Source organism: Microtus ochrogaster, unplaced genomic scaffold (assembly GCF_000317375.1).
Source record: "Microtus ochrogaster isolate Prairie Vole_2 unplaced genomic scaffold, MicOch1.0 UNK44, whole genome shotgun sequence".
Lineage (NCBI taxonomy): Eukaryota > Metazoa > Chordata > Mammalia > Rodentia > Cricetidae > Microtus > Microtus ochrogaster.
In genome coordinates, this window is record NW_004949142.1 from 2,394,900 (window position 1) to 2,416,669 (window position 21,770).

The 21,770-nt window shown below is 50.9% G+C and overlaps 2 protein-coding genes across 2 annotated transcripts in view; both read right to left on the reverse strand.

Annotated features, from left to right (window-relative positions):
• Nucleotides 1-1,313: 1,313 nt before the first annotated feature.
• Asb16 (ankyrin repeat and SOCS box containing 16) lies at nucleotides 1,314-10,292 on the reverse strand. The gene is made up of 5 exons (XM_005369127.2): nucleotides 9,992-10,292; nucleotides 6,222-6,489; nucleotides 2,666-3,158; nucleotides 2,276-2,389; nucleotides 1,314-1,731 (listed from the first exon to the last, which is right to left on the reverse strand). The coding sequence occupies exons 1-5, from the start codon at nucleotides 10,290-10,292 to the stop codon at nucleotides 1,546-1,548; spliced, it is 1,362 nt and encodes a 453-aa protein (XP_005369184.1). The 3' UTR covers nucleotides 1,314-1,545.
• Nucleotides 10,293-15,412: 5,120 nt separating this feature from the next.
• CUNH17orf53 (chromosome unknown C17orf53 homolog) overlaps nucleotides 15,413-21,770 on the reverse strand; it is a 16,930-nt gene continuing 10,572 nt past the window's right edge. Inside the window, exons 5-10 of the mRNA XM_026777052.1 lie at nucleotides 21,084-21,224; nucleotides 20,489-20,597; nucleotides 20,278-20,363; nucleotides 19,811-19,936; nucleotides 18,234-18,348; nucleotides 15,413-15,692 (exon numbers count right to left, since the gene is read on the reverse strand). Of these exons, the coding sequence (XP_026632853.1) occupies nucleotides 15,604-15,692; nucleotides 18,234-18,348; nucleotides 19,811-19,936; nucleotides 20,278-20,363; nucleotides 20,489-20,597; nucleotides 21,084-21,224 (666 nt within the window). The 3' untranslated portion in view covers nucleotides 15,413-15,603. The remainder of the gene's footprint in view (nucleotides 15,693-18,233; nucleotides 18,349-19,810; nucleotides 19,937-20,277; nucleotides 20,364-20,488; nucleotides 20,598-21,083; nucleotides 21,225-21,770) is intronic.

Below are 21,770 nucleotides of genomic sequence, written 5' to 3' on the forward strand. Positions count from 1 at the left end.
CACCACCGCCCGGCAGAATATTGTATACATAATAAATAAATAAATAAATAAATAAATAAATAAATAAATAAATAATTTTAAAAGATGGTTGTATTGTGAATGTGAACACACAGAACTCCCTGGAGGAGGGAAGTGGACTGAGGCCCAGGAAGCAGGCCCAGGCTCCTGATGCGGCTCTGCTCTCTGCTGGGTGATGTCAGCTGGTGACTGAGAACCCTGAATCCTCAGCAAATAGGTCAATTAAACCCCTTTATTCTCTCTTGGGATAGCTACCACAAGGCTCCCAGGGGTGGGTGGGGGTGTCTATCACCTTTTTTGTCACCAGAAACACCTGTTCAAGGCAGAAAATGTGGAAGCCCCGGAAGCCCACAAAGAGGAGAATAAACGTGGCCTGACAGAAACTTGCATCACATTCAAGCCTCATAATATCCACACGTGGGTTCTGTGCACAAATTATTTATTTGCATTCATAAAACTGGTTTGCCATCCGGGTGGTGGTAGTGCACACCTTTAACCCAAGCACTTGGGAGGCAGAGGCAGGTGGATCTCTGTGAGTTTGAGGCCAGCCTGGTCTACAAAGTGAGTTCCAGGACAGCCAGGACTATAGAAACCCTGTCTCAAACAAACAAACAAACTGGTTTGCCTTGAAAAGCCTCCTCCTAAAGGTGAGTGGTCACACCTTTCTGTCTCTAGGACCAGAAGAAAGAAGAAAGAATGGCTTTCCACCTTTCTGGGCCCCAGAAGCCATTCTAGACGGACTGCCAATTAAGATGACATGCAACACCTAGGGAGTAAGGGCGAACACATCAGAAATGTCTCTGGTGGCCAGGTGGTGGCAGCACACGCCTTTAATTCTAGCACTCAGGAGACAAAAGCAGGCGGATCTCTGTGAGTTCGAGGCCAGCCTGGTCTACAAAGCAAGTTCCAGGACAGCTAGGGCTATTATACAGAAAAACCCTGTCTCAAAAAACAAAAAACAAACCAACCAAAAAAAAAAAAGAGTATTCTAGCATCCATTCAAGACATGGGTTTCATCAAGAGACAGAGGTGGACTCTGTGGTGGGACACTTGCTTAGCATGCCCCCAGCCCCAGGTTCCATGCCTCGTGCTGGGGGAACAACAATCACAGCAGCCCTTTCTTTTAGTTCTATCCAGAGTCGTACTGGAAAGAAGGCAAAGAAGCAGGATACACCCTCCCCCCAAAGATCTTGCTAGTGTTGACCTCATAGTTCTACTGCCTCAGCCTCCAGTATTAGAGGTATAGGCTATCAAGTCCAACGAAGGGCCTGTCACTATGAAGGGCTGAGTAGACATATGGGTGGCAAGGGGAGAGTGCACCGTGGACCATTTGTAGCTTGGGGAGATAAAGAGGCCATCTACCTACGTAAGCACAGGAGTGGAGGGTTGGGGACAGGCTGAGATGACCTGAAGATCAGCAGGAGGGACAAACTGGTCCTGGAGGCAGGCAAAGAGCAAAGGAAGGGGCAGTTGGTTTTTCGGCGCCGGTCATAGGATCGATGGAAGTAGAAGTGGCCCACTCGGAGCTCACCGGATTTGCCCCTCCACACACAGCAGCAGGTAGTCTCTGAGCAGTGGGGGCAATGGGAGTTGGGTGGCTGCCTGCCGACAGTTGCTACCCAACTGAGCACGAACAGCCAGGCGGGCCAGGTGCTGCAGCCGTCTTGGCTGGTTTTCCATGCTTAGGGCTGATCTGTAGAAGGCTTCGTGTTCCTAAGCCAGAAGAAGGAAGGATCGGATGATCCAATACCCATGACTTTGATAACCCAATGCCATGGTATTGGGGACTGGATTTCAGTCATGTCCGTAGCCACTGCCACCCCAGACGTGCTGGTAGAATTCCCACCAAGTCAGAAATTCCCACCAAGTCAGAGCTGACTGCTAAGTAGATGGCTGTCAGCAAGAGGCTGGGCAGTATGGAAGATCAAAGATCTGCGTGGGCTGCTGTGGACAGAAGCCCGGAACCCAGGGTTTTTTTTTTTTTTTTTTTGTTTTTAGAGACAGGGTTTCTCTGTGGTTTTGGAGCCTGTCCTGGAACTAGCTCTTGTAGACCAGGCTGGTCTCGAACTCACAGAGATCCGCCTACCTCTGCCTCCCGAGTGCTGGGATTAAAGGCGTGTGCCAGCACCGCCCGGCTTGGAACCCAGGGTTTCATGGCCTACCTTCCCTCTCTGAACCTGGTCTTGAAGCTTGAAAGGAGAGGCCTCTGGCCTCTCTAGCCCGCTAGGGAAAAGCTTCACCCTTGGAGTAGACATACCTGCCACAGTTCCGGGAGCACTGCGTCCACCCAGCTGTCGCAGGACGGAACACATGGATAGGCATTAAGGAGGACTTCCAGGGCCCGAGGAAAGTTGGCGCAGTGTTTCAGCATCTGGGAATTAAAACAGGGGCCTAGGAGTTCCATGTTGCCCCAACTAAGGCAAGCCCAAGGCTGGCCACACACATACCCTCATGCCTCAGTCTGCTCCATCCACACACGCCCTAAGCTTCTGGCCCCAGTAACTTTGACTTTTCCTTTGGCTAGCCTATCCCCTCTGCCCAGATGAGGGCGGACCTCCAGTCACCGAGGGAGGCCCTTTTAGTAGGGGAAGTTCTGTCCCAGGCTCCCCCTCTAGTTAACCTCCTTTCTCAGGCCCTCCCAGCGCACCTCAGGGTGAACGGGCGGGGCCCCATAGTCCAGCAGTGCTGCAAAGAGGACCTCGGGCTCCCAGTTGGGGGCATCCTGTACCGCCTGCAGCGCGCAGTCCATGGGTGTGTGGCCAGCCCCATTGGTGACACCAACTCTGGCTCCGTGGCGCAGCAGCAGCACGGCCAGGCCTCCGCAGCCGTTAGCACAGGCGTTGTGCAGTGGTGTGTGGCGCTTCCGACCGGCAGCCCTGGGATCAGCCCCGGCTTCCAAGAGACGTCGCACTGCTGCCTCGTGCTTTCGGCAGCTACCTGGCCCCTCTGCGCCAGCACAGGCTGCATTCAGTGCAGTCTCGCCCTGACTGGTGCGCAGGCTCACGTCTGCGCCATTCCCCAGGTAGAGAGCCACGTGTTGCTCTAGGCCGCGAGCTGCAGCCACATGCAGGGGCGTGACTTCGCTCTCTCGTGATGCCTCATTTACAGATGCTCCAGCCTCTAGCAGCAACTTGGCACACCTAAGAAGAGGGTACAAGGCCCGGGCAAATACTGAGGACCCTAAGGCCTGCTATCACCACGCATTTCCTTCCCACACCTGGAGGCCTGCCCTGGTGTCTCCATCACAGAAGCTCCATTACAAACACCAGGGTTATGGGGCCAGTAGAAGCCGCCAGAAGCACGTTCAGTTTTCATATGAAAAAGTTAAGCCCCAAACAGTCTAGTGCAGCAGCCAAGAACACACACACAGCATTAATGGAGAGTCCATCCTGAATTGAACTGACGCACTTACTTTGTGCGAGGCGTGAAACCCAGGCAAACTAAGCAAGCTATCGCTGAGCAGTGCTTCTGACAACGTCAGACTCACTGCGCGGTAGAGAACCATCTTGAACTCCCGATCCTTAGGCTTCCTCTTCCCACTTGCTGGGATTATAGGCCTGTACCACCACGCTCAGTTTCTGTGGCACCCTCCCAACTGAGCCACTACCCAGGCTCCTGATCTCCCAACATTCTGATAGGACAAGATTTGGGAAACCCACTCCTGTGTGCACTATGCCACGCAGAATATTAAAGTGTGTGCGTGCAGAAATAGACTATACTACTCTTCCCAAAGAGGCTGCGTTCGCTGGGTCCAGAAAAGCATCCAGGGACCTCCCTACTCTGCTTTCCCTTAGAGAAAACAAGCAAAACATTTTAGAGGGAACCTCTTCCCAGTTTTTGAATTCCTGGAAAAATTACAGGCCAGCACACCATTGTAAGCAATATGCTGTTACCTACCGCGGAGACAGAACACGAGTCCAACTAAATTGCCAATGAAACGAAACCAATGGTGATTTGGTTTTGGTTGTGAGCCTAGTCTTTAAACAGCCGAGCCATCTCAGCCCAGCCAGTATAATGTATGCTGGGAAGGGACAATAGCAGTTGCTGGAACAGCACGGGCCGATCATGTTAATGAAACCATAATTGGAGATCCTTCCCCCGGATTCTGCACAGATCATGGATATAAGGGCTCCGTGGCCAAGACCTGAGTAAACACCGCCTTTGACAAACTGCTGAGTTTAATTCTGCAGTAAATTCTAATTGTTGCCATATTTTGACTTCTAGTATCGAATGTAAGAAGCATTTTAAAAAGCTCACTCTGCAGGGCTCCGGGAAATGACCCTTCTCGTTATATGCAAAAGGACAAACACAGTGGAAAGACACTTGTGCACAGTTACCAAGGTGTTCAGTTGTGTCCTAAGAACCAGGGAAAGGGCTGGTAATGTTGTTTACTGAAGACAGGGTCCCACTGGCCCAGGCTGGCCAGGTACTAGCAATCCTCCTGCCTCAGCCTCCTGAATAGGGCTGGCAAATTTAGATTCCTTTGAGGTATATCTCTGTACAGCTGGTGGGGACAGGTCTCTGGCTGTCAGTGTCTTGAGTTCTTACCTGCCAGCTGAGTTTGTTGAACTGATCTGTAAAAGAGTGAGTGCCACCGTGCAGGGACTCCCAGACGGCTGACCCAAGAAAAGTGAAAGGGCTCTCACTGCCTGTGCCTATGGCGGCTCATGCTTGTAATCCCAGTGATCAGAAGACTGCCCAGCACTCAGGAGGCAGAGTCAGGCGGATCTCTGTGTTTGAAACCAGCCTGGTCTACAGAGCTAGTGCCAGGACAGGCCCCAAAGCTACACAGAGAAACCCTGTCTCAAAAAAGAAAAAAAAAGAGTCTGGGCTAGCCTGGGCTACACAGTGAAACCCTACCGCCAATAAGCAAACAACAATTAAAAAAAAGGGTTAAGGAAAAGCCGGGCAGTGGAGGCACATGCCTTTAATCCCAGCACTTGGGAGGCAGAGGCAGGCAGATCTCTGTGAGTTCGAGGCCAGCCTGGTCTACAGAGCAAGTGACAGGACAGGCTCCAAAGCTACAGAGAGACCCTCTCTCAACAAACAAACAAAAAAGTTAAGGATATTACTCAGTTAAGAGAGTGCTTGCCCAGCATGTACAAAGCCCTGGTTTTGATTTCTGAGCATGGTGGTGCATGTCTACACTCCCAGCACTTAGAAGAAGGTAGTGGTAGGAGGGTCATGAGTTTAAGGTCATTCTCCTCCAAGCTACATGAGATTCTGTCCAAAACAAAACCAAATAAAAATAAGCGTGGAACCAGGTGTGGTGGCACACAGCTGTAACCTGAGCACTGAGAAGGCAGAGGCAGGAGGATCACCAAAACTTCGAGGTCAGGCTGCCATAAACAGCAAGTTTCAGGTCAGCCAGCTATATAGAGAAACCAAATACAAAATCAATCTTAAAAAGTAAGTGGGAGCCGGGCGGTGGTGGCGCACGCCTTTAATCCCAGCACTCGGGAGGCAGAGGCAGGCGGATCTCTGTGAGTTCGAGATCAGCCTAGTCTACAGAGCTAGTTCCAGGGTTCCAGGACAGGCTCCAAAGCCACAGAGAAACCCTGTCTCGAAAAAAAAAAAAAGTAAGTGGGAGCAGAGATCTGGGTATAGTGGTGTGCAGCTGTACCACCAATACTCAGGAGGCAGAGCAGGGGGTAGGCAGATCCTGAGTGTGAGGCCAGCCTCAGAAACAGGTTCTGTTTCAAAGTAGAAGGAAAGTCAGACACCATGGTGTAACTCTAGCTCCAGGAGACCCGATACCCTACTCTGGCCTCTGGAGGCACCTGCACACACGTGCACACACACATATACACATATACACATAAATAAAACAATGAGGGCTGGAGAGGTGGCTCAGTGGTTAAGAGCACCAACTACTCTTCCAGGGGACCCTGGTCAATTCCCAGCACCCACATGGCAGCTCACAACTGTCTGTAACTCCAGTTCTAGAGTATCTGACACCCTCACACAGAGTATATACAGGCAAAACACTAGTTCACATTAAATACATACATATATACACCCATACATAAATCTTTTAAAAAAAAGAAATAATGAGGCCTCTACCTCTGTGTGAAAACATGAACGCACGAGGCGCTTTACACACAACAAAGCTTAGTCAAGTCACCCTTATTCCTAGGCGGGTGAGCTGGACACAGACACACATACACACCCCCACAAAACCAGCCCAGGCCAAAGGCACCTACTGCAAAGACTCAGGAGCTGTGCACAGGTGCAAGGGGGTCATACCCTCCTCAGACAGCACATTAGCCTTGGCACCAAACGTGAGCAGCAGCCGAACACAGTCGGGTTGGGTTTGAGCACAGGCCTCGTGCAAGGCAGCACGACCTCCAATCCTGGCATCGAGGTCAGCCCCCTGCAGAATAAGATGCCGGGCGCAGTCTATGTAGCCTCTGGCCACAGCGATGGTAAGAGGTGCTGTGTGCTTGGTCTTTGGAGTCAGCACCCAGAATCCTAAGGAGAACAGGCAGTACTGTAGGACTTTGTATGGGAGAGCACAACAGAGAAGCCGTCTATGGCTGGCAGTGGATGCTGGCTTTCCCTGGGTCTAGCTTACTGACCATGCTGGACCTGCGGCTAGGGATTCGCTCAAGTCTTGAATTGGGAGTACACACTGGAAGATCCTTTGTCAGTCTATAACAAAACACTATACACCCCAGCGCTGGAAAATGAGGCAGAAAATATCACATGCTATGGGTCCTAGAAAAGTTCTCTAAAACTGCAAAGGCAGAAGAGGGCAAAGGGGCAAATCCAATGGGAAGGAAGCTTGGGGTCTTTGGGGGCTAGTGGGTTCGGTGGCACTTTCTGTTCACATCTGGTCTTGGGTTTGGAGATGGTAGCTATGCATAGGTGTGTGGAGCTGAGTTTCCAAGTGGAACGTGGAACGAAAAGAGGGGCCTGTTGATCAGGTGCTGGCTTTGAAGTTGTTTAAAGGATACAGGTGTGTCCTGTTGAAGTGGACACCGTGGGCATGGCAGGAAAGGAAGGTCACCGATTCTCTGATTCTTGGGTGAAGCAAGTTTTGCTTTTTTTTTATTTTTAAAGATTTATTTCTTCACTATGTATACAGTGTTCTGTCTGCATGTCTGTAGGATCTCATTATAAATGGCTGTAAGCCACCATGTGGTTGCTGGGAATTGAACTCAGGATCTCTGGAAGAGCAGCCAGTGCTCTTAACCTCTGAGCATCTCTCCAGCCCCCTTTGCTTTTGTTTTTGAAGAATAAAACTAAGTCCGGGTTCCATTTTGGGGAATGATGGGTATTCCTGGGGACAAAGCCAGAACGGCTTAGTAGAGTCATTGTGCCACCACGGTAGGTGAGCAGGTCTTGCAGTCTGCAGTGCCTGACTGTCCTGGGCTCATAAGCTCGTCCATGGGACTGGGAAACCCCAAGTCCAAGGGCTGAGGTTGAAGCAATCTCTTGTTGGTTTTCACAAGTATCTCAGGTAAGCATTCAGTGAACTTGGGTAAACTTGCTAAGCTGGGATGCATCCCAGGAAATCTGTTACACACTAAAGGTCCTTATCCTACTCAAGGTAGCATAGAGGACCAGAGTATGGCTTGCTGGGAGTCTCACTCGCCTCTGAGGGGGCTCTGCCTTCCATTGCTTAATACCATAACCAATCAATCATCACTCAATCAACAGTCAAAATGAAAAAATCAAAAAGGAAAAAGGTGGCTGGGCAGTGGTGGTGCATGCCTTTAATGTCAGCACGCAGGAGACAGAGGCAGGTAGATCTCTGCGAGTTTGAGGCCAGCCTGGCCTACCAAGTGAGTTCCAGTACAGCTGGAGCTGTTACACAGAGAAACCCTGTCTCAAAAAACAAAAAAAACTAAAACCAAATAGACAGAAACAAACAAACAAACAAAAAAACAAAAAAAAAAACAAAAAAGAAAATACAGAATAGGCTTCAGAATGCAGGGAGACTGCAAATGCAGGGATCAGAGGACAATGAAACCTGGGTTTGCCTGGGCAGATAAAGAAGATTTGGAGGAGATAGCTATGAGCTCATTGAAGACTGAGGGCAATGGGGCTGGAGAAATGGCTCAGGGCTTAATAATGCTTCATGCTCTTCCAGAAGACTGGAGTTGGGATCCCAGAGAAGCCCTAGCATGGGCTCCCTGTCACCCCAGTTTTGGGGAATCCAGTGCCCTCTGCTGTCCTCCATGGGCACCAGACACGCACATGGTGTATAGACACACACATACAAGCAAAAAGCTCGTACACATGAAATAAGATAATTCTTAAAAAGTTATAAAGGACAATGAGCGTAGTGATACAGGATGGGCGCTGAGAGAAGCAGGCACCAGAGCACTGTGAGGCCAATCATCTGGAGAGCTTATTTGGAGGTCCTAGCAGGGGAGCAGTTACCTGTATGCCCTTGACTAAGGGCCGGTTCCCTACTGGGGAAAGTGATCTCTGACTGCAGAGAAAGCAGACGGGATAACGGAGTGATAAAGGAGGAAGAGCACAGCACCCCAGCCAGCCAGAGCAGTCAAGTCATTCTGGCGATCTGGGGTGGGTGGGGTGGGGTGACAGACATCACAACCAGAATGCTCCCACATTCGGGTCCAGGTGATCTTTTGTTTTGTTGTTACTTGAGACAGGCTCCCACTGGTAGTCCTGGTGTCCTGGAACTCACTCTGTAGACCAGGCTGGCATCGAGCTCAGAGAGATCCTTCTGCCTGTGCCTCCTGAGTGCTGGGATTAAAGGCGTGCGCCACCACCACCTCCCATCCAGGTGATCTTATGTGCTCTGCTCTAATGAGTGTGGGGGGATTAAAGATTTGAGCCTTTGATGTGCTGGCCAGTGCACTATCTAGCTAACGCTGAAGAATTTTTACAGCTGGAAAATAAGATGCTATTGGTATGTTAGAAAGACTGAGTCTCAACAACAACATTTTTTTCTTTTAAGATGAGTGGTGGTGGTGCACAGCCATGGAGGAGGCAGAGGCAGGTAGATATCTGTGAGTTAGAGGCCAACCTGATCTACACAGGGAGTTCCAGGATAGTCAAGACTACACAGAGAAACCCTGTCTTGAAAAACCAACCAACCAACCAAACAAACAAACAAACGCAGTGGTGTATGAGTGCAGGCTCATCACCCAGGAGCATGAGACATTAAGATCCTAAGTTCCAGGCTAGCCTGGGCCATACAGAGAGATCCTGTTTCAAAACAAATGACAAGTTGAACAGGACCTGATGGGACAAGCACATGGTCCCAGTTACTCCGAAGCTGAGGCAGAAGGATCACTAGTTCAAAATCTGCCTGGGCTACGGAGTGAGTTGAAAACCAGCCTAGGTTACTTAGCAAGACTCTGTCTCAAAATTTAAAAAACTCCGGGTTGGAGCACAGCGGCAAAGACGATGCTTATTAATATCACTCAAACTATGGCCCAGTCCTACCGCCCCGAAATAAAACTGGACTGGTGAGCGGGTTCAGCAGGAGGTGCTTGGGTCTTCTCCCTACCCCACAACTTTAATAGGTGTAAAAAAATTGCATATGGATTTCATAAAAATTCTCTTCTATAGGAGAAAACCATAGGAGAAACATGGACCTATCTATATATATATCAAAAACATGAGTATTCCTATATAATTAATCTACTGCACAAAATGTCTGTCAACCAAAACCAGCATTTACAATCTGTATATGTGTTATATCAGAACATAACTTTTGGAGGCTAGGTGTGGTGACACACGCCTTTAACCCCAGCATTCAGGAGGCAGAGGTGGGTAGATCACTGAGTTTAAGGCTAGCCTGATCTACACAGTGGAACCCTGTCTCATAACCACAAACAAATCCACACTTGGCCTCAACTGTTGAGGAAGGAGCTAACATGGGTGGTTATGATGAGCAGCCCACTCTAGGGTCTTTAAGAAGAAGGGTTGGACTCTTCCCTTCCCCACCCCCACACTTCTCCCCTCTTCTGCCCTCCTGGGTGGTACTTCTTACCCTGTTCTGCTGACCAGGCCAGCTGGTTGCTCACTGTCTCCACAATCATGTTGGCAGCCTCTTCGTCTTGGAACAGGATTTGAACCTGCTGTAGGTCCCCAGAGAACAGGGCATTGTGGACAGCTGGGTCTCGGCAGGAGCGGCGCGGCCTCGTGAGCCTTGCCCGGGGACTAGAGAGGTACCTCTGGCTTCGACACTGCCGAGCGGCAGCCCGCCTCCTGTCCTCCCATTCCAGCCACTCTCTCTGTAGGCGGAGAGCTCGCAGTGTGGAGGACGTGAAAGGGAAGCTCTCCCCTGCCATGAGCGGTTCAGGGGTCTGTGCAGTACTGCCTAGGCAGAGAATTGTTCCTTGTCCCAGCTAGCACCCTTGCTCTGGGGAGTCACCCTGCCCCCCTCCTGGTAAGCTGGAGAAGCAGCTGAGGCTATAAATAGGCCCCTCACTGCATTGGTAAACAGTTTGCCCAGAGTCATGATCCTAATGCAGATGGTATTGGGTCAGCCCTTGCCCCTACTGGTACCCTTCCATTGGCCAGTCAGTCAAGGTCACTCCCGGACCCCACTTCTCTGGAGTGAGTCTTCTAGTCCAAGCAGTCAACCATGGGATGGGCAGGACAGGGCAGGGGGAGGACCAGGGTCCTGCAGCCTCTGCAGTGCTGGCTGGGGAAGTGGGCAGGAGCCCAGGACGGAGCACAGACCTCAGTCAGGGGAGGTGGAGATACTGAGATGCGAAACCACTCTTCCTGAGTTTGAATGAACAGCACTCGCTGAAGTATGTACCACACTCTGAGAATTTCAGTCGCTCTCACATCCACCTCTACTCCGACGACCAGTCAATGAGGTAATGTAGCAGATTTGGTCAGGAAATGAGATGGCCACTCTAAGTGTTTCAGTTCAGCAACTGAGATGGTCAGTCATGTTTTACAGACTTAAGGAACTTAGACTTAACAAGGTAAAATTACTGGCTCAAGATCACATAGCTTCTTTTCCTTTTCTTTCTTTTTTTTTTTTTTTTTTTGAGACAATGTTTCTGTGTGTCCTGGAACTCACTCTGTAGACCAGGCTGGCCTCGAACTCACAGAGATGCGCCTGTTTATGCCTCCCGAGTGCTGGGATTAAACACGTAGTTTATGAGGGCGGGGCAAGGACTCCAGTAGCCCAGGCTTTAGGCACTTTGTTCTAGGGGCCTCTACCATGCCGGGTAGACGGTTGGGTGAGCCTCTCCTATTCCCTCATGCCCAAGCGGGACATGGTTTCTACTTTCAGTGAATGGTTTTTCTTTCTGGTCTAAAAGGACCCACTTGTCTCCTTGCTGTGTGCCAAGGGGTTGACCTTGGAACTGGGGACCTTCAAACTGTTCACCCATTCCCCTTTCAGAGAAAGTGGCTGTGCTTCCAGGAGCCTCTAGGGGGAGGAATGAGGCTGTGAAAGCACACCAGCTGGTCTGACTGTCTGGTGAAGGGAGGGAGGAGGGAAGTCCGCCAGCCTCTGCCTCCTGGGCTGCTGGCGCCCCGTAGCTCAACAGTGCACTGCGGGTTCCTCCTGGCTCCTTCTGCCCGCTTCCACCATGACTTCCCAGCAACCTCCCCTCCTGTCTTTCATTTCCTCCTGGCCACAGGCCCACACAGGCTCTGTCTCTCCCACATTCTATCGCCAGCTTCAGTTCGGGTCCTCAAAACCTTCAACCTGGATCAAGCCAGCCTGTGAGTCTTTCTTGGACCACATGACCTGCTGCAGCCTGCCAGCATCGCCTGTCCAAAAAGGTCATTTCCTGAAAAACTCGTGCATTCTGGCTCAGGCTCTTCCTCGGAAGTCCTGGGTCTGGCCCCACACACACCACGTGGCGTCTTAGCCAGTTTCTTCACCCTTTCCTGCTGGCTGTCCCAGTGGCTTGAAATCCAAGGCAACCTGTTGTGTCAAAGTGTCCCTGCAGCAACAGCTACTCAACTTCTAAAGAACACTGGGTGGGCTTAGCAAAGTCCACATGCCACAGTCCCTGAGACATCACTCTACCATGCTGGATGTGGGCTCCAGGGCAAGCAGGCCCTGGCTTGAGCAGTCCTGACATAGTGTTTTAGGAGCACCTGGCTCACGGCAGGCTGGCCTCTCCTGAGCATTGAATGAAGGTCCCTATTCTCTGCCAGATCAAATGCTCCTCTATCTGCCCAGGTGGGTGGCAGCAACCTGGTCTTCTTCCGACATTCATTGCCCTCATCCTCCGCTCATTCTCTGCTGGGCCCCAGCTTCTTGGTAGGGCTCCAGGGTGGGGGATCCCAGAAAAGAATGAGATCATGTCCAACGAGGGTTTGAAGATCCTCAGAGAAAGGCCCCTCTATGGATGCAGCTGTGATTAATCCTATTGGAAGCCATACAGTATTTTAATTGCCCTGCTGACGACCTGGCTGAGCACCCACTGCTGAGTTCCCAGGGTTGGGAATCTGGCAAAAGCAAGGTGGGGCCAAGAAGGGATAAAGTGGTGGGTGTCCCTTTATCCCCTAAGGCATACAACAGTCATAGCCTAACCTCTGCCTTCTTGCCTCACAAGCCTGAAAGTGCTGACTATAGCTTTGTCCCCTAGAGATACCAGTGTGTAGGTTTTATCATTAGCTTCTGAGGCAGAGGAAGGGGCCAGAAGTTGAACTGAAGGGAACAGGGTGATCAGTCTGCCTTCTGGGAGTTCAGTCTGGGGAACAATGAAGCACCCAAGAAACCAGGATCTGAAACAGTTGGGGCTTAGTTGAGACTGGACAGGGGGACCAGGGCTTGGAGGTGTCCCAGTGCAAACATCTAGAAGGGCCTGGCCCAGGTCTAAGATGGGAACAGAGTTAGGCAGAAGAGGAGGCCGTGAAAATGCAAGGGGACAGAAAACAAGGCCTATGCTGCTCTGGCCTACAGCGCATCAGCCTTTTGGGCCAAGGTTCCCTACAGCCAGCAGCTCTCCAGCTGCTTACGGCCCCGCCCGTGACTAGATTCGAGGGATCAGTCTCCGAGCAGTGGGAGCGTGGAGCCTTCACTCCTAGTCACTCAGTGACAGCTGAGGCGGGGGCGCTGCCCATCAAACGGGCTTCTTCAGCCTGCTTCCTCTCTGCCCTTCATTCTGGGAAGGATAACAGGTTGGCAGCTTGAATACTGGGACCTTTTGTGCCCCACCCAGGCTCTTGTCAATCGTGGTCTGAGAGCTGGTGCTGAAAAGAGCACTGGGGATCCCAAGCAACAAAAGAAACATAGCCGCATCAGAGCTCAAGGGGTAAAATGAAGAACCGGGTCTGTATTAATATAAACGATGAACAGGTGAAGAAGCTGACAGCCACACAGAACTCAGCCTAGTCGATAAGAGATCTGCCCTTAGGAGGACAGAACTCCCTCATGCTCGGTTAGCGGCACACCACCGGACTGCCTTCCAAACAGTACAGGGTAGAGGGAGGGAACATTTTACAGAGGACAATCCTAACAGACATTTCCTCAGTTAAGGTGACCTAGGCCCATGGATACCCTTTTAGGAGGGGAGAAGATAGGCCTGAGGGTACAAAACGGTAGACCTAGCTCTTTGGGAGGCTGGGGCAGGAGGATTGCCAAGTTTAAGGCCAGAGCAGGTAACTTAGTGATATCCTGCCTTAAAATAAGATCAAAACAAACAAACCAACAAAAGAACAGAGGAGGATGGAGCAAAGGTTGAGCACCTACAAGTCCAAGGATCAATTCCCAGCACTGCCAGACAAAAGTCAAGAGAATGGCATCTTACTAACAGATTCCCAGAGACATCTTACAGGATGCTTGACTGGCGGCTAAAGGGCTGGCTCAGTAGAGCCTGGGCACCCACACATCAGGGTTTCTACATGGTCTTCTGAACTCTGTAGGCGTTCACACACAGATGGTGTATATGCACACTCACACACAAATAAGAATAATAAAAATTACGAGACCAGCTTGGTCTACAGAGCTAGTTCCAGGACAGGCTTCAAAGCCACAGAGAAACCCTGTCTCGAAAAACAAATATAAAAAAAAAAAAAGAATAATAAAAATTAAATCGAAGCTGGGTGTGGTGACACATGGGAGGCAGAGGCAGGCGGAGCTCTGTGAGTTCGAGGACAGCCTGGTCTACATGGTGAGTTCCAGGACCACACGGAGAGACCCTGCCCCCCAAAAACCATAATTAATAAATAAATAATCTAAAACAAGAAAGTCTGACTGATCTTTCTCAGCATCACTGGGGGTATCCAAACCAAGACAAGCCTGAGAAGCTACCAAAACCAAGAGGAGCCTCAAGATCCTAAAGTGGGTTCAGAGAGAGGGAGAGGACAGAGGAGAAACCCAACAAACCTGAGAAAGTGTGAAGCATAGCTAATGATAATGTAGCAATATTGCTCCATTGAGATCAGTGGAGCAGGTGCCATGGCACATGCCTATAATACCAGCATCAGGGATCAGAGGCGGGAAGACCATGAGTTCAAGGCCAGACTGATGTAAAATTTGAGGCCAGCCTGGATACAGTGCTATGAAGAAGAAAGAAAGGAAGAAAGAAAGAAAGGAAGGAAAGAAGGAAGGAAGGAAGGAAGAAAGAGCCGGGCGATGGTGGCGCACGCCTTTAATCCCAGCACTCGGGAGGCAGAGGCAGGCGGATCTCTGCGAGTTCGAGACCAGCCTGGTCTACAAAGCTAGTTCCAGGACAGGCTCCAAAATCACAGAGAAACCCTGTCTCGAAAAACCAAAAAAAAAAAAAAAGAAAAAAAAAGAAAGGAAGGAAGGAAGGAAATGGGAAAGGAAAGGGCTGGGCAGTGGTGGCACACACCTTTAATCCTAGTACTCTGGAGGCAGAGACAGGAGGATCTCTACAAGTTCAAGGCCAGCCTGGTCACAACCACTAGTAACTCTAGTCCCAAGGGATCTAAAGCCCTCTTCTGGCCTTCAAGGGCACTAGGCATATAGTTGGCACACAGACATATATATGCAAGCAAAACACCCATACACATAAAATAAAATTAAAAAAAAAAAGAAAAAGAGAAGAAGAAGGGGAGGCAAGGGGGTAAGAGTTTATATATATGTACGTGTACAAACACACACACACACACACACACACACACACACACACACACACACACACACAGAGTGAATGTTTGCTCTGCCTTGCTGGAGCTTGACTGCTCTTGCCAGCAGAGAATGGAGAAGCGGGTGTGGGAAGGAGGGAGTGGCAGATGAGGAAGGGCTACTTTATTTCAGAACCAGGTACAATAGCCTGAACCCCACCATTACCCTTGAGGGTGTGGGCTATAGCCTTAGGTCACCTTTGCTGTGGTTGTGGCTCCTCTGGGCTCTGCAGCTGTCAGGGGACTGAAGACAAGGAAACCAGGCCCAACATCCCTAAAGTTAAGATGAGGTGGGAGGGTCACACTTTTCCAGGGAGGCTGGAGAGCTCGCCTTGTTCGATTTCCAGGATGTCCACACAGAGGAAGCTGTCAGGCTGCAGCAGCACACTGCTCATCACCGGGACTTTCAGGAAGGTGCCACGAGGAGGCAGCCGACCATGACCTTGTCTAGTCTCCAGCTGCACCGGCCTCTCTCTCCCTTGGACGCGACCAGATGCACCTAGAGCTTGTCTGGGGACAGAGACTGCCAGCTCACGGTGGGTGTCCTGTCTTGAGACAGCCCCAACTGGGATCAGAGAAGAAGTCCTCAGGGAGTTCACTCAGAAGTCCATCCAGGTCATCTGCAGGGGGAAGTGGATGTGAGTAGATGCAGTAATAACCATAGAATTCCATGGAACTCAGATCTGAGGCCCTCGGCCTCTGGGAGGACCTTGACCTAGCTACATGAGCAGAAAGGTGGCTCCTCTGGGGCACTATGCCCATACCGCTGGGTCTGAGACTGGCATGATCGACCTTTCCTTGTCTCCCTACAAACACATGCACCACAGAAGGCAGGATACAATCTCTGGGCCATTCTAGTAGGAATGGGGAATTCCACTTTTCAGTGGCTTCTTTCCCTTCTGTCCAGAGGCGGTGATGAGCAGGAAGGAGTCTGAGGTTTCCTATTGCAACTCTCACTGGATGAGGGCTATGTGCTAGGAGTGACAGTTTGTCAACCTAGGCTCTCAGCTGACAGTGGGAGACAGCACCCAAATCCTGAAATGCCTGGGTGAGCATGAAGAATGAAAGGCATGGTGGCACATGCTTTTCATCCTAGCACTCGGGAGGCAGAGGCAGGCAGATCTCTGAGTTCGAGACCAGCCTGGTCTAAAGAGCCAGGTTTACACAGGAAAAACCTTGTCTTGAAAGAAAAAACAGGGGCGGGGGGGAGGGAAGACAGGTGCGTGCATTCCTGGGTTGCAAGACGGCCAGCAGGTAGTCCCAGGACCTACACAGCAGAGGAGGGCTGACTCCCACAGTTGTCCTGACCTTCACACATGTGGCAGCATGCCTGCCTTTCCGATAGATAAAATGAAAAAGAAGAGAGAGAAAGCCCTCCTGACGAAAGCTGTCGGATGTGGTGCACGGGAAGCTGGAGACGCTGCTGACGCTGGTGAACCTGAGGGCACATTCACTGTGAGCTCATTCCACCCCAACAACCTTCTCGGGGTATCTTAGGTGGCTGCTGGGATAAAACCCACTTTACCAAGAGAACAAACTCTGAAGAGGTGCAGCGACTTGCCCAAAGTGAGCCTATTCAGGCTCTACCTGCTGCCACTTCCAGAACAGGATGGGGCCCGGGAAGGTAGACTATAAACTACACCCAAGAGCCCAGCTCTGGGTCTGGCAAGAGCACTCAGTAGCTGCTGCTGGGAGGAAAGGGAGAAGGTAGATTGGGGAGCATTCAGAGTTTAATTAAGGTGACTAACACTGTATTCAGGCAGGTGGGACTGGTATTTGCTTACAGCAAGGAAAAAGTTGCCCAATGGGCTGAGCATAGCAGTGTTTGCCTTTAATGCCAGCACTTGGAGGCTAAGGCAAAAGGACTGCTGTGAGTTTGATGCCAGCTTGTGCTGTATAGTGAGCACCAGGCCAGCTAGGACTATACAGAAACTCTTGTCTCAAAACACCAGAAATTGCTGGGCAGTGGTGGTGCATGCCTTTAATCCCAGCACTTGGGAGGCAGAGTTTGAGGCCAGCCTGGTCTACAAGAGCTAGTTCTAGAACAGGCTCCAAAGCTAGAGAAACTCTGTCTTGAAAAAAGAAAAAAAAAAAAGAAAAACAAACCAAGCAAACACAAAATACCAGAAATTGCCCTGTGGGAGCTGTGCTATGGCTGGCTAGAGAAAACCATCTGGGATGAAGGGAGGAGCAGGGTGAAGCTAGATCTCAGCAAACAGCAGGAACTGTCTATCTGTCCTCAGCCCCGTTCATGGGCACCTTGTTCTAGATCTCAGCAAACAGCAGGAACTATCTGTCTGTCCTCAGCCCCGTTCATGGGCACCTTGTTCTACAGCCCACTCTGCCCAAAAGCAACTTCCTCAGACAGCAACGGGTTCAGCAGCAGGACTCCAGACAACACAAGACCCCAGCAGAAAGGGCAGTCAGTCAGATCTCTGTGAGTTCAAGGCCAGCCTGGTCTGTAGGGCAAATTCTAGGACAGGCTTCAAAGCTACAGAGAAACCCTGTCTCAACAACAAAAAAAGTAGGGGCAGACTCTTCCATGTAGGATCTAAACAAATGGGCTTTGTGGCTTACATATTGGTATATTATGAATGTGGTTGGTCTGAGATGCTTATCCATAATTCTGCTGCCTCCAGACCATGCAGGATTGAATTTCTGAAATCGAAAGCTAAGGAAGTGATGGGACATGATGGCTACACCTGAGGGTAGCTCCATCCAGTTGATCCACTCAGGTTTGTGTCCCCATCCCCCTGGCCACATGGGTATGTGATTCCTTGGCACTGTCCACAGCACCTTGGGGATCCTGAATGTGGGTAGAGCGGGAAATCTGCCTCCATGATCTGCTCATGAGGACTTGAAATAGGACACAACTGTGCCATGCACCCAGGGGTTGGTGATGTCTCCTTCTGCAGCTAAGGTACTGCCAGCGAATGGGGGAGCTATGGGTCACACTGTGTGTGCTTTACCCGGCACTACCACACTGTTACAGAGAGTAGCGGCTCTTAACAAGGCTGCAGGCTTGCTCAACAAGACAGCCTCTGATTTCTGAGGAACACTGTACCAGTCCACAGAGGTACAGCAGGAGCTGGAAGGCACAGCTAACCGCACAGCATTCTCACTGAGTGAGGCAGAAGATGCTGAGGAGCTGTGTGCCTTACCTGCCTCTGGGAGCTCTTCCTCAGGAGACACCATGGGGTTCTGTGCTGTGCTGGGGCCCTGTGTGGGCTCGGCAGCCACATCAGGCTGGAGGTTTCCATGGAAGCTTCCTAGATTCTGAGGACAGTGGATCTGGTTACAGGTGCTCAATGCCCCGGAAATCCCTAGGATGGGGGTGCCCCTACCCAGATGACCTCAAAGGGAGGGCCTTTCAGGACAAAGACACAATAAGGGAATGGGGTGGGGACCAGATCACCCAGGCCCAAGCTGAGGGAGAGAAATGAAACACCAGACACCCACATCAGCAATAACCAAACCAAAACAGGCCTCTAGACTCATCTTCCCAGGTTCTACCAGTGTCTGTGTCTTAGGGACTCTGCGGGACCATCACAGAAGGTAAAGAGGCCATTCTATTAGTGTCTAAGTCTTAGGGACTCTGCGGGACCATCACAGAAGGTAAAGAGGCCATTCACCACTGTGTTGAGGAGCTAGCCTGGGATTAAAATAAGTGGTTATTAAGGCTAGAGAGAATGCTCAGTGTTTAAGAGCACATGCTGTTCTTCTAGAGGATTCGGGTTCAATTCCCAGCACCTGCACGGTAGCTCACAACCATTTATAACTCCAGTTCTAGGAGATCTGATGCACTCTTCTGGCTTCCACAGGAACCAAGCACACACATGGTACATGTACACACATGCAGGCAAACACAATGAATACGTCTTTAAAAAGAGAAAGAAATAACAACAAGAAAACCCTACACACACACACACACACACACACACACACACACACAAGGAAGGATGACTATTAAAGAGAAAGGAAGGCTAGAGGTGGGGTAGCTGTGAGGGCATATAAAATGGCCCAGGGGAAAGAGGAAACACAAGCAAAAGACTAGAGATAAAGGTTTACAGTGACTGGAGGTCGTCAAGGCAAACACTTGTTCTATAGATAGTACAAAAACAGGGGAAGGAACAAGGCTTGCCCAAGGTCATAGCAGAAATCATTAGCAGAACTTGGACAAGACCCAGATCTCCTGCCCTCCTCCAGGCCAGGAACCTAAAGGTGAAGTCCCCAGGATCCGGCTGGGTAGACCTGCCTGGAGCTTTCCTTAGCTCCCACAGACACCAAATGCTCGCCTCAGTTCCTGAAGGCTGCGCTCCAGCGCATGCCTACCAGAGGCAGAGACCAAGAGGGAAGTGTCAGAGCAAGGGCCAGCTCACCTGACAGGTCATTTGTACTCCCTGTTCTGTGTAGCCATCTGGCGCGGATTTGACCCTCTATCCTTTTGTGTCACCACCCCCAGGGGCCCTTGCCTGGTTCTCAGGTGACTCCTAACTTCTCAGATGATCAAGCCTGCCATCAGACATTCAGGAATCACCAGGAAGCCAGCTGCTCTTACAGGTATTGTTACTCAGCGGCTGGCAGGCGGCTGGAGCAGGGGCAGCAGAGACTCGTGTTCCCAAAGGCAGAACTGCCCCCTTCACAGTGCCTGTCCTTTGCTCCAGGACAAGGAAAGGAAGAAACGAAAGAAATCAGGCAGGAAAGCTCTGCTGGTCACCGTCTACCCTGCCCCACTTACCTTGGGCAAGGGCTGAGGTGGCTCGAGGCAGTCGCTGTCCCCAGAATCTAGACTGTAAATATGGACCAGGTTGTTGGGTGTCACGTTGAGGTAGTGGTTTCTGAGTGAAGGAGAGAACACTCCAATCTGGAGGCGGGAAGGGGAGTCAGTGTCTGGGGCTCCTGGCACTGCTAGATGACCATCAGCAGCTAGCTGTCCTTTGGCTTCCTGTCCTTTGCCCCGAGCTCACACACTCACTCCTGCCTTAGCCTTGATGCCCCAACAGAACCACCTATCACCCTCAAATACAACTCTCCATCCACATTTACCCTTGACGAGTGGAGCAGCCCACTGGTCAGAGTCTTGTTCTCAGCTCCAACAAACCAGGGCCTTGCTTCTCCTAGGCTGGCAGTGGAGGGAAGGCAGCTAGCTAAGCAAGGACACCCTGGGGCTCCTCCCCACAGCAGATCCCTTCTGGAGCTCCCTACCTGCTTCAGCAACAGCACCGAGCCAGGCTTCAGCTCATTCTGGTGTGTTTCCAGAAGAACCCTGTGCACTGTCCCAAGCATCTCCCCTGCAAAAACCACATGGCCTCCATCTCAGGAACAAGGGCACAGCAAAGGGTCTGAGCCCTGGTTGGGAAGTGGGCTGTTCATCTCTCTTCTCTTGACCCCATTGGCACCAGGACCCACTCCTTACCTGTGGGATCCTTAAAAACCACACTGGCGTCCATTGTGCTCCGAGTCAAGGACTTGATCATCACTGCCATGTTGGGGACCTTGTTCCTGGGGAGCTGCTTGAGGGCCGCCTGCTTACAAGGAGACACATTCACTGAGCTATGCCTGCATGTAACTCCCCATGGCAACCAAGGAATGGTAACAGCCTTCCTTCAGGGCAGGCCAAGATAGGTACAAGGGCGGCCTTCTGCTCCCTATAGAGGCTGGAGCTGGCAGGTCCTTCTTTCTCTCTTAGGTGTCTTTCCTCGTATCAATTTTTGTGGCTCAGTCCATCACAGTAGGCCACAGGCAGGGACTTACAGATACATGTACCAATATACATCTGTCTATAAGAGACCACTTGGAGTTCTCAGGGTGGGAATGTGCTTAATCTCTGTCTCTCGGTCTGGTACCTGAAGTGCAGAGGTATGCCTAACACTGCTCAGAACTGTGAACGGTGCAAACAGACAAGCCAAGGGACTCCAGGCTGCCCTCCAGGGACAGGACTGCAGTAAGAGGGGGCAGGTAGCCTCTTTACGGTGGAGCAGGCAGCAGAGACTCATTCCCCAGACCCTTACCTTGCGCAGCACCATGACAATGCTGTAGGTGTAGAGGAAGCAGCTGGGGTCTCGCTCATCCAGGCCCAGAGTAGATTTCATGGTGAGCCAGGGACCTCGCCCAAAATCTTCTTCCACTGATCCCTGGGAACTAGCAACAATCTGGCACCACAGAGCAGAGCGGAGCCTGAATTAGAGGACCGACCTTGGGAGAGACTCTCGACTGAGGCAGGGCAGACAGCGAGAGAGAAAGTGAGTTCCTGGGGTGGGGGAGGGGGAGGAATGCCTCTCAGTTACCGTTGTGAACAGAAAGTGGTTTGTGACCGGGCTGCACCCTGAAACTTTCACTACGCAGCCAGAACAAAGGTCTTTCTCTCTTTGCTTTTTTGAGACAGGATTTCTCTGTGTGACAGCTCTGACTGTCCTGGAACTCGCTCTGTAGACCAGGTTGGCCTTGAACTCACAGAAATGCACCTGTCTCTGCCTCTGGGGTTAAAGGTGACTGAGCATCACCACCTTTAATCTTTTTTTTTTTTCTTTCAAATCAGGTTCTGACTTTAACTACAATGAAGCAAAGGCTATCCATTTTCTTTTATTATTTCAAAAGATTTATTTGGGCCGGGCGGTGGTGGCACACGCCTTTAATCCTAGCACTCGGGAGGCAGAGGCAGGCGAATCTCTGTGAGTTCGAGACCAGCCTGGTCTACA